Source organism: Ylistrum balloti, unplaced genomic scaffold (genome assembly GCF_031769215.1).
Source record: "Ylistrum balloti isolate Yb309-2 unplaced genomic scaffold, AGI_CSIRO_Ybal_v1 Utg371490, whole genome shotgun sequence".
In the NCBI taxonomy this organism is placed as follows: Eukaryota; Metazoa; Mollusca; class Bivalvia; order Pectinida; family Pectinidae; genus Ylistrum; species Ylistrum balloti.
This window is the reverse complement of record NW_026782771.1, coordinates 177,190-193,903: the sequence shown is the minus strand read 5'-3', so window position 1 is coordinate 193,903 and position 16,714 is coordinate 177,190. Positions and strand designations below refer to the sequence as shown.

General features: G+C 32.9%; 1 protein-coding gene across 2 annotated transcripts; it reads right to left on the bottom strand.

The window, feature by feature from the left end:
- Positions 1 to 3,457: 3,457 nt before the first annotated feature.
- LOC132562683 (ADP-ribosylation factor 6) lies at positions 3,458 to 15,582 on the bottom strand. 2 transcript variants are annotated; one of them, XM_060227438.1, is made up of 5 exons: positions 15,392 to 15,582; positions 13,948 to 14,042; positions 13,475 to 13,578; positions 10,574 to 10,772; positions 3,458 to 10,226 (listed from the first exon to the last, which is right to left on the bottom strand). In XM_060227438.1, exons 2-5 carry the CDS (start codon positions 14,027 to 14,029, stop codon positions 10,084 to 10,086), a joined length of 528 nt encoding a protein of 175 aa, XP_060083421.1. In that variant the 5' UTR covers positions 14,030 to 14,042; positions 15,392 to 15,582; the 3' UTR covers positions 3,458 to 10,083. The 2 variants fall into 2 exon arrangements, with proteins under 2 accessions (XP_060083421.1, XP_060083422.1); XM_060227439.1 differs by lacking the exon at positions 13,475 to 13,578 and adding an exon at positions 13,150 to 13,253.
- Positions 15,583 to 16,714: the final 1,132 nt, after the last annotated feature.

Genomic DNA, 16,714 nt, shown 5'->3' with positions numbered 1-16,714 from the left:
GCTCTGGAATGTATATTCAAAGCCTGTCTTCCTTTGTCCACTAACTACCTAGTTCAGCTGAATTTTGGTTTTGAGGATAGATCCTGATGGATATGCAGATGTTAATACAGGACATGACAGTTTTTGTATTTCCAGAAAGTCTGTCCTTATTTCATAAACAACTCTGGTCCAACAGGTCAAACCACTCTGACTGATAAACAGAAACAGCCCTGGTAATGCACACAGAAAGCAAGTCAGGGTCAAAATTGTGATGATGATGATGATGAAGTCCGCACTTGTAACATGTTAATAATAAAGATCTCTCAGTTGTCAACATACTGGGGCAATATTAGAAATCTAATCACATTTTCCCTGAAATCTGAAGGATCAAAGATAGGTAGATATGAAATGTCAGACCAAAATGTCAGAACTTGTCACAGTGTCAAATAGGCATCAAGACCACTGATTGACACAATATCTGTTCATCCTCAGCCAAATAAGAAAAATAATGATACACTGTAATGAAATGAATACAAATGTGAAAATTAATAAGAAAATAGGTCTTGTCAAGATGCCACTAAGAAAGCATTTTTACCTAAGTTCACCAAATTAAAATGAAATTGGTCGAAACGTGATTGAGGTTATCTGATCAAGTAAAAAATGCTGGAAGGAACAAAGGGCAATAACTCAACCGAAATTGTTGAGACCAGAATACCACAGAAGAAAAATTCCTGTTTCGGTGATAAAACATAAAGTCAAACGTGATCAGTAGACAAAGAAAAATGATACCTCTTGATAAAATTAACTTTTGAAATGGTTGAATCAAATTGTTAGACTCGATTAACACAATTTTATGGTGTTTTTTTACCCTATGGTCATAAAGCTATAGCTTGAAGAAAAACCGGGAATACCAGTATATAAGATTGAGGTCTATTTTAGATATGGAAAAATGTAGGACAGTACCTCCTTCAAAAGATAAATTGGATGCAATCATGAAAACAAGTTCATGTCATCCAGAGGAACTTGTTTCTATCAGTTAGCAATAGTATTTGTGTCCAGCATTACTGCGGTTTACTGATACATAAAAACAAGCTCTTATGATTTAACATGTTCTCAGTTTGCTGTGCACAGATTTTCACCTTGGGTTGTGGAGTCCAATGCCCTAGCAACTGATCTAGCTTACAGTCTTCTATAAAGTCTACCAATTTGGAAGAGAACTTTTGTACACTGTGGAAGCTGATCTCACACAAGTGGATGATCTGTGTACTAATTAGTATTCCATTGGTTAACCAAAACACCTGTTACTTAAGGGGATTTAAGCTAGATGCAATTCTTTTGACAGTCACATCAGCAGGGTATTCTATTGTTTGAGAGCTTAATTATATTAATGGTAGTACAGCCACACCCACTCATTTAGATGTTTACAATATGTAGTACAGCCACACCCACTCATTTAGATGTTTACAATATGTAGTACAGCCACACTCACTCATTTAGATGTTTACAATATATAGTACAGCCACACCCACTCATTAAGATGTTAACAATATGTACTTCTATAATTATCCTGAAATAAGCAGCATGGATTGGGCTTAATCTTGGAAAAAGCTAATGCTGAAGTCATCTGGTTGGTCATCACTAATTGCAGTAATCGTGGTGACCTTTTTTGATTGTGTGTTCTCTAAAGTAACTATAGTAACTATATTAAGTTTCTCCACCAGTAAACTGCTGCAAAGTAATTGTATTTCAGCTGAAATAATGTTGCACAAGGCTGAGATCGAAATAACCAATGGGTACTTGACAAGAGAATAATCCCACACAGATAGGACAACAAGTTGATGCCAAAAAGGGTTAAATCATACAGTTTTGCCAAACGAGGCCTAAGAATCTTCTCAATACAAAATAGGGATAAGGATCTACACATGGCAATTACATGGCAAATTAATTTTTTTTTATAGGATTTTTCCCAAATCTGGCAGAAATGAGACATTCAAAATCTTGGCTGGACAAATTACTGACCACCTAATGGGGTTTTATCATCTGGATGGAATGATCCATAAAGGTTACAAAATGAAGGTGAGAATTTTTGGTAAAAGTCTTCTCAGCGTTTTGCTATTTCGCTAAAAAGAGGAGAGCCAGAATTACTGATATGGATAGAAAGCACTGATCGGCAAAATTAAGCTCATCATGACAATGATTCTTAGAAAATGGTGTAAGTTTGAAGTAATTCCTGTGACATTAAAAGGCCGTGGTAGTTTTAGATTAAGAAATTATCCTAAATGTCATGGTCTTTTATTAAAGAAATTTTTAACACTTTATCCTATCCGAGGAAATTGCCTTGTCTATATATGAATGGACAAACTGGTTCAGCCACAATTGGTATACACTAAAAGACAATACTGGTCAGTAAGAGTAGGTCCGCCCTTATTTCATCAACAAACAACCCTGGTCCAACTGGTCAAACCTGAAAAAGGAAAGCCTATTTTAATGCCCCCGCATTCTGACTTATCAGAGTTACTGCTCTTCATTTCAATCTATCTGATTGAATAGCAGTATGCTTGACAGCCGAAGGGGGTGACCCTGCCCAGAAGCAGAGAAGATTCTTAGATTCTTTAATTCTTTGATATGCTTGACCCCGGTTGCTTTAACAAAGGGTCATGGTCAATTACTTAAACTTTATTGTACTCTATTTCATGTTCCTGCTGACCATATACCCCCACTTTAGGATACTCTTAAAAATTCATTATACATATTTGACCCATGTGAGCTTCAACAAAAGCCAAAGATATTTACATGAGACCTCATAGCACATCAATATCCCAGGTACCTACGAAAGTTCTTCATAGTAAAGTTGACAAGAGACAGAGGAATATGTCACTATACCGTAGCTCACTTCATAACATGTGAGCTAAATAAACAATATGAAAATTTTGATTTTGCTGATTGTAGCAATCATCTACAAGTTCCAAAATATACCCTTCTCCCCTTAAAGCACATTATTCATTCGAAGTTTAGTCTGCTTTCCCCAAGACTGCTTAAGCTGTGATAGAATTTTTATGATTATCCATCATGGAATCCTTGATAGCATACGATCCTGACAGAATGACGGTGCATTCCAATAATCAGTAATCCAGTATATACCTTTGCTTCTGACTTAAATCCTCAATTGCACCTGGTACGTACCTCAATCAAAATGAGAGGAGCCTTTCGCATGTCATCCACAGCAATAAGGGGAAAACATCTCGACTAAAGTCAAGACATTGAAAGCACAAAATAGTCCATTTCTAAGCACCTTCAAAACAAATACTACCACACAGGAAGGGTACATCAAACTATTCACCTAGTATCCTTGTCTAAGGATATGTAGGCCAACACTGTAATTGAATGAGATGTGGTTGCCTTTTTACATCAAGGATACATATCTAACCATACACCATGCACCATTTGCATAATTATGAAAAACAGAAAACATTTCTTTTTGTAATAAAATGTATGTTTTTATTCATTGAACATATTCTTACATGTTTCCTTTATCTGTATCAAGTATTCTGTATTTGCATAATAATTGTGAGGCTATTTACAGTACCATTTCTCATGTGCACTTAACCATTATGATCCACGTAGGCAGATTCACCTTTAGTAGTTAATTAGAATTCCACACTAGTTGTAGTGAAAACCATCCTACAGCATGCAAGTAAACCACCCATCCATGCAAATGGACTTTCATTTGTTTATGTAACATAAGTTAAGAGGCTGTTTGACATGCAAATGAGGGGGAAGTAACTCCTGAAAGGGTAGGAAGAAAGCAATGTGGAATGTTTTGTAATGAAAAATAAAAGTAAACTACAAAAGGTCATACCAAGGTTTAAGAAGCATGAAAAGCATTTCAACAAAGTTCATTAATAAAGAGTGATATCTGATACAGGTGTGAAGTCCATTAATACCACATAAAGAGGATTACCTATCGACATTCACCCAAGCTGCTTTTTTTTTAAATTCATAAATCCCCCATGAACATCTAGTATGAGATGTATATATTTCTGATAATGATCTCCACCAAAATACTCTGTTTATGGTTATATGTATAAATGATTGGGTTTATGTTTCTAGCAGTGTTCTCCATAGAGTGACAGTTTCATTTCATTTGCTTAATAACATAAAGAAAAAAAAATCAACATACATCAACAAACAAAACAAATGTATTTCTATTCCACCAAGCACATATGACAGGGTCTTCAGGAGATTACTAACATCTGATGATGATTTTCTATCTGGACCTTTAAGCATGAATACTCACTTTGAATGTTATAAAATAAATTGGATCATACATTCCTGCCAGGTATTTCAAAACTTCACAGGCGTATCCTACAGTAGATTCTTGCCAACGATAAACAAACCTGATCTACTTCCTCAATTAAATACATTCAAGAGATTATCTGAATTGATTCACCCTTAGGAAGGAAGTTTCCAATTTTAGATGAATGTTCAAATTTGAGATAAAACTACTAGCAACCAGCAAGGGTATACATTATCTTGTATGTATGATATTGCAGAATAATCACCAGAGAACAAATTACTTATGTGGAGAATTCAGGTGACATTCTCCAGACAAGAGCACTGCATGACAAATATTTCTGTATTAATTCTGAAACTAAATAGGGGACAGTAGGAATCAGCTTTCAGGGGACTTGTCACCACTGTAAATTTATTATGGTACTTCCATCCAATTGACTTAACTTTCTTCAATTTATTTTTCTCTAAACTTGTTTAGTATCGTAAAATACTTCAATTTTGACGTTGCAGAAATGCATGTTCCAAAGTTTAAGGGTATAATTAAACTTTCCATCCCTGTTATACATTGAACCAGTTTGGCATACTTTATGATATCTAAATCAAGAAAACTGCCTTATTGTGAACAAAAACAAACTAACCCCATCCTTGCAAAGGGGGAATAACTGGTAAGAAGACTGAAGCATTCAATCACAAGCCTAAAAATAGCCATGTGATGTGCAGAAATATATGGTTTTCTGTGGTAATAGATAGAAACTTTAAATATATAGTGTATACCAGTTATCATTTTTTACAACAAAAGAAAACACTGCTTTTCAAACAATTAACTTGCTACCTTAAATGGTGGAGAAAATAAAACCGAGTGAAGAAAATACAAATAAAATTTTTCTATGAAGTAATGTTTATAAATTGGGAAAGAGTTCATGCGTGTGATGTACTCTATCGGCTAATTGTAACCTATTGACTTGATACTGGCGCAATGTTTTCAGTTTTATATATCATATATATACATTGCAACATAATATTTCTAACAAAGGAGAAAAAAAAATTAACTTAAGACTGTGGATTACATTTCTAAATACCTGTATATTTCATAATATGTTAATGGCACATAAAAAAATGAAGTTGAGATTAACAGAGTTCCAATGCTAAAACATTATTAATTCTGTAAAGGTCAATTTTAAATCACGATTCTTCTAACACCAGAACAGAGAAAAATTATACACATTTTTCATTAATCAATTACAATAATTGGGGAATACTTTGAGACAACACTATGACTTCATACAAGAGAGTAACATATTAACATATATGATATTACATAAGAATACTGGTGAGGAATTGGGTTGTACACAGGAAATACATTGTACTCATGTTCACTGAAAGCATGCATAAAAGTAATGAAGTGAAAATTACTTAGTAGGTGATTTTTCCCCCCGATTATTTTTAAAAAAATTATTTGACTTGTATGTTCTGAAATTATTGATTCAAGCAGCATAAAAAAACCTGCATCTTTGTAAGGTGAAATTACATTCAACTCCTAAACTAATTACAAAATGTTTACATACAGAAAATTAATCATATGACATATTAACACAGCTACATATGCTAAATGTCTTTAACAAGTAACATTGTAACTTTGTAGGATTTATATAAATTCAACTACTATACACATATATCATTAAGGATAAGCATTTCAAATCATACTTGGCTCATGTACATTAACAATGGAAAATAAGAACATATATAACAGTTGATAAGACGGAAAAGCAAGGACCTTCAACAATCTGAAAGTCAAAGCAACGACCTTAAACTTACATTTAAAGACTTGTCCAAGCATGTGTAATGCATGTGCATCACTAAAATAAATTCATTGCAGGCTTCCCCTTTTACTCTGACAGAAATATGACTAGATCACTAGTCCCCAATCACACACAAAAACTCCCCAAAACAGTGTTATATGCACATAAATAAATTAAATAAAGAAAATAATATATTACATGAGCACTCTTAATATTCCAAATGCCTATAGCTAGCTAGGATTTTCTGACAATTGAGTTGACAAAATCCTTTCAAATCTCATTAATAAAACCTGTTCGTTTTCCTTCTTGCACTCTGAAGGCACTTTGTATGAACCATCAGAAAATCATAAATTTATACTGTAGGCTGTTCTATAATTATATATAAATCAATTTCCTACTAAATCGGAGTTAAAGTTAGTGTTGGTATTACAAAGTAACATATTTTCCTCATGAAACCTAACTAAATCTTTAATTATATTTCATACTACTGTGCTATGAATGGAGTTCAATTTCTCAAATTTCAACGTTAATGTGTTGCCTTGATTTCCTGTCATTCAGACAAACTTGTTTTCAGATTTTGTTTTTGATTACTGGTAAAGTGGTTCAGTTTTTATTAACACGTAATGTTTTCATTGATATAAAAAGTTACCTAAATCATAATTATTAATCAACATAAGCTGCCATTTCAATAAGCCATTCATTATGGTAAAACACCAGCAAACATTTGCACAAAGCAGAGGGCATCTCCAAACCTTTCTCCAGTGTTCTATTCCAGGATATAATCATTTAAACTTTAACTCTAATGCTATTTTTATTATTTTATATTTCTTTAAAATTGTGAAGCAATGAAAAATTTGCCTACTTTGAAATGTCACATTTTCTGAGGTAAACAACAAATACAAGAACTGTTCCACTTACACTTTCCAGGTACCTGAAGAATGATCTGACAGATGGGTTATTTGTAAAATAGAATCCAGAATCATGTTTACCTTTAACTACTACCCTTGCTTTTGCAACATGTTCTGCTTTAGGACAAATGTAGCATAAAGTGATAGAAATTCCTCATAAACACTTCTTATCCAGGACAAATTGTTTTCATTCATCAAAAACATAAAGACTTCAGGAACACTTGGAGAGATTCTATTTCTATGTATGTCCTTGGATTTTCTTTTTGAATTTTCTTTCGGCTTTTAAAACAGTATTGCATACCAATCTCATATATCATATACACTGTTAGTGTATTAGAGCTGTAAGAATTTGTTTAAATCTAAAAGTGTTTAATATAAAAAAATATCTATTGATTACCTGGAATATGATTATTGAATTTTTTTTTCATGTTCTGCTTGTTTATTTGTTTATTCAGCATGTTCCTTGGATATTTTTTGAAGTTGCAACCTGTTGGAAACTGGGAATGTTTGTGTGTCAAAAAGTAGGAGTAAAACTGGGAACAGATACTGCTGTATTTTGTGTCAACACATAAAAATATCGGATTTTAAGATTTTGGGAAGAAAAATAAACATCTTGCACAATTCAGGATGGGGCCTAAATACATAGGCAGAAAAACGGAGTTTTATATTACTCAGGTAGATTATAACACAAATAATGTGAAGAAAAGATACCCAGAATGCTTACAGAGTGATCTGAAGTGTTTACTGGCAGCAATCCACAGTATCATTTTCCAATGAAAACATTCAATGTAGTATTTGCAATAAGAATGAAAATTGCACTAGAATCCATCAGAAAATGAATACACAAAAACAAACACCAAGATACAGGGGTAGGTCAATATGAGGCAATCAGACTTATAAAAATTGTTAACTTAATAGTATTTAGATTGCCAAGCTTAAAGTGCAGCACAATTTTTTTCAAGGTACCAATTTTTTTTAATTTCATTTTTACTGTACTTCTAGTATTGAATCAATATTAATGATTACTACAATCGAACAAGAAATTCTAAGTTTTGGACATCTCTCATCATCATTTAAACAGACAAATGATAATTGATTTAGTATTATTACTAACAGTGCAGCAAGCATTTCTCTACCATTGATGATATATATTTAAGCGTTAATACTTTTCTAAAAAAAGAATTCTGCCCTTAGACTAAAAATAAGGAAAGATTTTAAAATATTAAGATAAAACCAGACAGTATGTGAATTTTATTACATTAGGTTAGCCAAAGAATGAAAGGAAACCAAAAAACCAGCTGTTTCATTTTAAAATGCTTCTATGTTACGTTCCGTCAATTAGATCCTTAAGAGTTTTTCTATAAAGTTTGTTTCATTACTGGATACTCGTCACAGAGTAATGTTTGTGAACCAGTAACTGTAATTCAGATTTTGAACACATCAAAGTTTGATGATTAAAACAAGGTTAGATGAATGATTTATCACTTGTCTCCCTGGCTACTCTAGATAAAAAATTTAATGATTTTTTTTTGAAGTGGCAACAGCAGCATTTAGTTAACAAAATTTTCATCTCAAAGTTACAAAATGAGAAAACAACATCATGAAACCATATTAAATTTTTAGGTAAGTCTAGTTTTCTAACACATATTCAAAATGTTTAACTTAGAAGACACCATTGTATTAAACTAACAATCACAAAGCCTGACCGACATGTCTTGGAGTAAGCGTTAATGAAAATGAAAGACTTTATGTGAAAAACACAAGGGTTATGCTACACATGACCTAACCTAAACATTATAAAAATGTTATATCAAAGTTACACCACACAAGTGCTTTTTTCCCTAAAGTTTTTTAGACTACAAGCATACAATACAATCCTTATGCTCCAAACATATTCCATAATAGTTAATATATGTACATCATATAATCAATTATTTTCAGAGAGGTCTTACACCCAACGCGAGTGAAGATCTTTAAATGACATAACTAAATGTTTAAAATACAACATCAGAGTAAGCACCAAGATTTTTTTTAATCTCGAAGCCTGGAACACAATCATCCCCTTAATACCAAGAGCAACCTATATGTCACAGGAGAAATGTTTAACAAACAGGCATAATGGAAACAAGAATTGGGGTATATTCCTTAATCAGCACTAGAATGCAATTAACAATTCCACACCAAAGGAGTAAAAGTAAGCATATCTAAATTCCTTCCTTGTCTTTTCTTCCCTGTTAATCTAATTCCACTTTTATTTTCTTATATTACAAACTTGCAAGGTCTCCTTTTGATGCAACCAACATCTGAAGATGTCATTGTGTAAGACTCCTCTGAATGGGTTTATAGAGAAATCCTACATTACATCGGTTGCCTTATCAACGGGAACTAGACCGGTAGACTTAGTATGAGAGGATATGGATGAGGCTGACCGAATATTCACCTTACAGTGTTCATTTGCTTGTTGTAAGGTTGCCTTGTATCACGGATGGAAGGTATTAATATATAGATTTCTCTTAACAAAAGCTTGTACATGTATTCCCATATGGAAATTCTCCTAAAATAACAATAAAAATATACCCACATTAACAAAATTCTGATTAAAAAACACAATCTCTCTCTTCTCATATACACATGCTCTCTCATGCACAAGCATCATTACTAGAGGTAACAGTCAGCCACATTCATCAAAGTGTGCCAGTTCTTCAAAACAGAAAAGAGGAAAAAAACTAGACTTGTATGTATACATGTTCATATAATGAAGTACAATGCAGTTACAGTAGTTTTCTTTAGAAGGTATTTATGGTGGAAACTTCTACTTGTTCTGGTCAACTTGAGCTCTTCTTAACACCGATCTCAATGTGCATTGTATGTATCTATATTTTTCCTCTGGTGTTTACAAAGTTTTGTTTGTGGTCTAAACACCTCCATGTCACATCATGTGTCCAATACATACATCTCCAAATCTTTCTTGCCAAGACAATACACCACTTGATCTGATTCTATTGGCAAAGCAGACTCCACACAGCTTATATTTCCTCATCATGAATATCGTAGTAAAAACATTTTTGTATTAAAAATGTCTCCTTCTGATCAGTTCTCTTAGGTCACGACTTGTGGTTGGATTTGAGCCACAAAAGCCCTTCATACAGTCCTTCACCGGTGGTGGCACATGAAGGTTGAACATACCAATTCCTGTCTCGCATCCTTGTCAGTCCAAGCTTTTCTTGTATTTCGTGGGGTTTCATCGCTAACAAATTCAACCATATATAATTTTTACAATAAACATTTGAAACTTAACAACTTTTTTATGTCACATTAACTTTTGCTATATAAATACTTCACAAGAGGGGTTCTAATTATCATTTACTGCTATGTCTAATGATAGAATAAAATAGTGTGAAATAGTTACACAAGATGTAACTTTAAAATAAAATAGAGTACATCATAGCCAATTTCATAAAAACAGAAAACCAAATTTTAGAACAATTAAAAAAAAGAAAATCTTAACGAAAATTACAGTAGTAAACAGTTTTTAAAGCAATTCTCCAAAACTGAGAAGAATACAGGTACATGACGTTGAACTATGATACTAACCATCAGGTAAATCTTGTTTATTAGCAAATACTAATATAATGGCTTCCTTCATCTCCCGGTCATTTATGATTTTGTGCAGCTCCTGGCGTGCCTCATCTACTCTATCCCGGTCAGCACAGTCAACTACAAATATGAGCCCCTGGGTACCGGCATAGTAGTGACGCCATAATGGCCGTATCTTGTCCTGACCACCTACATCCTATCAAGAAAATAAGAGAATATAATTTACGAAACACTTTATAAATAAGTGAATAGTTTTCTTTATGTCAATATAGGTCTCGCAAATAAATTCTTTATAGGACTGGCCTTTGAATTTCAAGGACTGCACTGAACAATTGCATCCCTAATTAAGCCCAATCACTTACTACCACAGAGTCTATTTCATGTTACCAATATACATATACACTAAACATGAAGCAGGCATTTATTTAAAGAAAAATCATGATTGGGGAAAATGTAATATTACCAGTTATAATGCAATAAAGTTATACACAAGTTGATAGTCTTCCATTCCTGGAAACATTTGACTACCAACAATATACACGTGTATTTGACAACTGACCTTCAATGAGTTGGAAAATATTGTGTGCTATATACCTGGCTATTAAGCATAAAAGTGGTAACAACATGTATTCTCATGTATGGCATTTCACACTTCAATTTAAAGGAGGACAGAATTAGTATTTCTCTCGACTATGCTTAGGACCAATTTTCACTCTTCTGTCTCCCAGAAGTTTTGTGAAGTATAAGCTTTCCTGAAAACAGCTTTTGTTTAAAATGTTGGAAATAGGAATGTAATAAGACATTCTTTTTGTGATTAATTAAAATATACAAATCTGAGGCGTTAAGTGGATGACGTAGACTAACACATAATAAAAGATTGTAAAATTTACAAAGCATGCACTGTCAACCACTTAAAACAGCTGAATCATGTACAAACACCGGTACTTGATTCATTGTGTATGTGTATAGAAATACATCTCGACACTGTCACTCCCTGAAATTTCGTGTTAAGACTCAATTGGCTTGTATCATTATTGGTATCCAGAGTTATTTCAATTGATAGATCAGTCCATTAATAACAGCTAAATGCCAGACATTCACACAAATATCCACAACAGATAAATTATACAATGATAATCCATGTTGCTGTTCAGATCAGTGTTAATGCAGAAGAACAAATTTTCACCTGTCAATCTGCATTATGTGATTGATAATTGTAGTTACAGATTCTTCAAAATTAGCATTTCAGTTCTGCTTTATAGGCAATATGTATACATAGCTCAAGGTTAGCACTTCGTATTTCATAAATGGCATCTTTATAGATTAAAACAAGAGCAATCACTGAATACCAAGCTTACTTGTAGCAGTCTGCGTTGCAAAAATACTTCAATTTAGTATCATTGACTTTTTCCCTATAAATGATCTTTATACACTTCATGTTTTATTAGAAAAAAAATGTAAATTTTTTGTGTTACAACATATATGTCAGTTAACTGTGAGATTAAGAAGATGAAATAACCTTTGACAGAGGCACTTTGACAAGCGTATACACCACAACACACATGTATAGTAGAGTACTCAAAATAAATTTCATAAAATAATCCTGGTTCAACGAAAAAAATCTAAAGGTGAAAACACAATATGACAGGTAGCAATACGTTTGAAAATCTAACCAACCTCTTAATATATAATGTACACACAATACATACAACCCTTAACTTAAACCCTAATTCTTATTTCATAGAGATAACCTCATCAGTTGTAATGACCTTCAAATTATGGAATTTTCAATTTGACTTTAAACATGAGCTCTTTATCTGAAGATGTCTCCAGCACCAGGACTGTGTACATGTATTACAAAATGTTTTCAAAATCAAAACACTGAGCTCCATCTACCATTTTTGGTAACTAAATATCAGTGTCCTGTTTTTTCCTTCAGTAAAATAGATTTTGATTCATCAGAGAACATCACTGTCAACTTTTAAGTGGCATAAAAGAATATGCAAAACAAAACATTGATAAAATCTTCGATAAAGTTTCATAACTGAATAATACAATTATATTTTAGAAACAAAGAAAAATATGGAAACAGTAAAACTGCAAGTTGTTCCAATTTGGTTTGGGAAGACATATGTATTATACCAAGTTTACAACATTCAAGGATAATAGTCTCAGAGTTACTAATTAGGGCTGTCACTGACTCATCTTTAATTAATCTGGAACAGCATTATTAAATTTTTCACTTCCATGATCAGTGATGTGTATCATTCATTTCAATTTTTTTTTTGAACATTGTACACTTTTTATAATGGAAGTAATAATTAAGCTATGATGATATTGTGAAGGGAGCTGCACAGTTAGAAATGGAGGACAATTGCCCTATTGGCACAAAAAGTGGCCAACATATACATCAGTTTACTGGTAAAATGATGAAACATCACACCAGCCTTAATCTTGTTTTTCAACCTCATGACTGATACTTGTTCTATGTATTTCATAATTTTTTTTAAAAATATGAACAAGGAATTTATCGATGAAACACTGACAGTCCTAAAACAGCCATTAATACTTACCCATACACAGAATTTGACATTATTAAACCTTACTGTCTCCACATTAAAGCCCACTGTTGGTATAGTTGTTACATTCGAATCTAATTTTAATTTATATAAGACAGCTGGAAAGATGTTAAGGATGGAAATACATTACGCTCAGATATATGAACAGATCTGGTAAAATATTAATCATCAAGTTTAGCAATCACGGAATTTACACTAACAGTGTGATGTTTCATCATTATTACTAGATTATCTATCATTAGTCAATGTATTGCATTATTTTCCCGTCAATACACCATATCCATTAATGGAAGCCCTAGTGCAAACCAAAAACACATACCCATACAGAAAACTTGACATTTTTATAGGCGACTGTCTCCACGTTAAAGCCCACTGTTGGTATAGTCGTTACATTCTGGCCTAATTTTATCTTATATAGAACAGCTGAAAACAGGTTAAGGATGACAATACATCACACTCAGATGAACATGGAAAAACTGTTATCAATTATGGAATTCTTGCTGTTATAAAAATGTTTGACAGAGTAACAAGTTTTTTATTATTATTTTCAGCTCATATCAAACAGACTGTATCGCACACATGTTTTACTTTAAACAAAATTAAAAGACAAATTCAATGAAAATAGAATAAATAACTTTTCATAACATTTCAAGAGCTTAGCCCAAACATACAACTAGAAAAACATTTTGGCTCTACATGAGCCTTTTGGAATACAGAAAACTAAAAAGTCTAAATTCTGATAGCTGATGTTCAACATATTATCGTCATAATGTTGGAAGTCTAGAAGGATACTTGTTTTCCCTGCTGCATCTAGACCAAGCATCAGTATCCTCATTTCTTTATTGCCAAAGACCTTTGACATTAACTTTCCCATCTTGAAATTCTATCTGGAAAAAAAAATCAAAATAACGTTTTTATGCATTTTGAATAACATGCATTAAATAAGTACAAAATGTTCTGACCATCTACTTTTGATTCAATTTTTATTGTCTTGTTTGCAGTACCCACATTCATCTGTGACCAGACATAAAATTGAAGCATACATAAATAGTCTGATTCCTTAAGACATTAAACATTCAAAGAAAGTGAAAATAATAATAGATTGTAAACTGGAAACACTATTGAAGACTATGATAATATGGCTTCAGTCAGTAGCACACACAGTGAATACACTGGGAAAAGTCTTAAAATGTCTGGTTGGATTCAGGAATGACTAAATGATGGACAAACTTAAACAAGCTCTGTTTATCCATGAGTCTCATTGTTGTGTTAATTATTCTGAAGAAGAAAGATGACTTGCATATTCATTGCCATGCAACCCAAAATATTGGTGAAATATGTGCGTCATTAAAATATATCTCCAAACAAAGATCTGTCAACTTTTACTCTGCATTTTCAGCCTTCTGGGTATATTCACGTCAGTTGAAGAAACAAAACCTTCATATTATATCCTTATTTGCAAATTTAGAATGTAAAATCTGGACCCCAAGGTATACAAGTCAAAATATGAGTACACTGTCTGCTGAAAAGAAACAATATCATCTTTATACTTTAACCTGAATTTAAATTCCAGAATTCTACTGCAAATTTTCACAACTACCAGACCATGAAAATGAAATTTGGAGGACTTGAATTGTACATCCCTTCAAGACCATTATTTGTACAACCACTAATTATATACCTGATGTGGTAGCATTAGTCAATATATTAACCAATATCACCTGATATAACAGTTTAAATCATTATTTAGAATTAATACCATGTAGACAGACTTGAGATATTTTGTAAGGCAAGACTAAAGACACAAAACAAATGGGCCTTGTATGCGTGATGATGTCATAATTAGTAAAGGTAAGGCAAATGAAATTTATCAGTTAGAGTAACATTCGACATCGCAAAGGTCTGACAGAAAAGACAGGATGTTGTTAAACATGTAACGTTGCACACAATTCAACCTAGACAGAAGACGAAAATCTGACTAGACCATTTGATTTGACAGAAAATGGGTGTAGGCCAGAAGTGTCATTTGTCGACTTACAGAAGTGTACAGGACTAATTCGCATATCATAGAATAAATAGATACCATTTGTAACCGGTATATATTTATCTTAAGCGACATTGATACAGATTCACATATACCAAGATATCAAATTTCAGAAGTCAAACTAAAAGCGGAAGCTACGAGATAAGTCGAGCTGAGATTTGAACGTTTTGTTATTTTTGTGATCACACCTACCTGGTATACACGTAAAGTTGCGGATATCTACGAGCCTAATGACGGCTCAACTTTGAGAATAGGGTAACACAGTGACCTAATTATTCATGAGCAATTATTACACGTCTTATTAAACAACAAGTGATGAATATACAGCAGGTGCATATCTATTTGGGTCCATCTCTCATTTTAGCAGCGATGGCGTGAATGACCTCAATGATATTCCGCAAAATGGCGGACAAAAGTAGTGCAGATAAACCGAACACCAAGTTAGAATTGATACTTCCTAAATAACTTTTGAAATATAAAGGCAAGATATAGCAATGAGGTATTACTTCAATATATTGAATATTAATTCAAATTACTTATAAGTTAAGATGTCTAAAATGCAGCGGAAGAATACACAGATTCTGAACCGGTCTGCATAACAATCTCGCGAGATTTCGATGACAAATCAGCGGCTATTTTGAATGTTTTTAGCCCGAGGCAATATTTTGTTAAAGCCTAGAGGCGATGCACACAGATCCAACTTTACACAAAGAAAACGCACTTTAATTATTTCAATAGCAAGTCATGACTGAATAAGTTCTTTTTAATGAAGCAAATTTGGCTTTGAGCATTTAGAAACAGACTAGTAAATCTCCCTTCTGGCATTTTTCCACTGTTCATCGCTAGCTGGACCCATAAACTATTTCATATTAGCGACTACCGGTATTTCCGATGGACCTCGTTTCTTTGAGTCCTAGAAAAAGTTCTTTGTGAATGCCAAAGTTTTATCGTTCTGAATTTCACGGTGATTCTTATATCTCATAATAAAACATCATGAAGATGCTCAGTAAGCAATGTGTTAGGTGAGTTTCCAATCTAGTTAATGTCAATTCGCCGTTATTAATTATAGAACGTCATTCCAGAGACTTTACACAAAAGTAAATATGACAATGTGTTAGGTGAATTTCCAATTTAGTTAAAGTCAAGGTCGACGTTGTAATTTATGGGACTATCACACTTATGACCAAACAGCTCAGTATAAAACAAAATCATGGAAATTCCAAAGTCACCTCTATCATGAATAGATATTAGCCGAACAATAAAATGTGTAGATGTATGGAAGCGGAGGAATTTAATTCTAAGGACAGAACTTTACAGAAATGTCTTATCAATGGAGAAATACAGAGTAGATAGAGAGATCCATTAAGCGACGCAACCATTTACAACATGTTAGACATAAGGAAAAAGAACATTCACACAGGTTTTTGTTGACCATTAGCTTTAAGTTTGTTTTCCCACCACAAATGTTATGTATGTATTTAAGGAGTAAAGTCAATGTCACATGGAATTATTTAA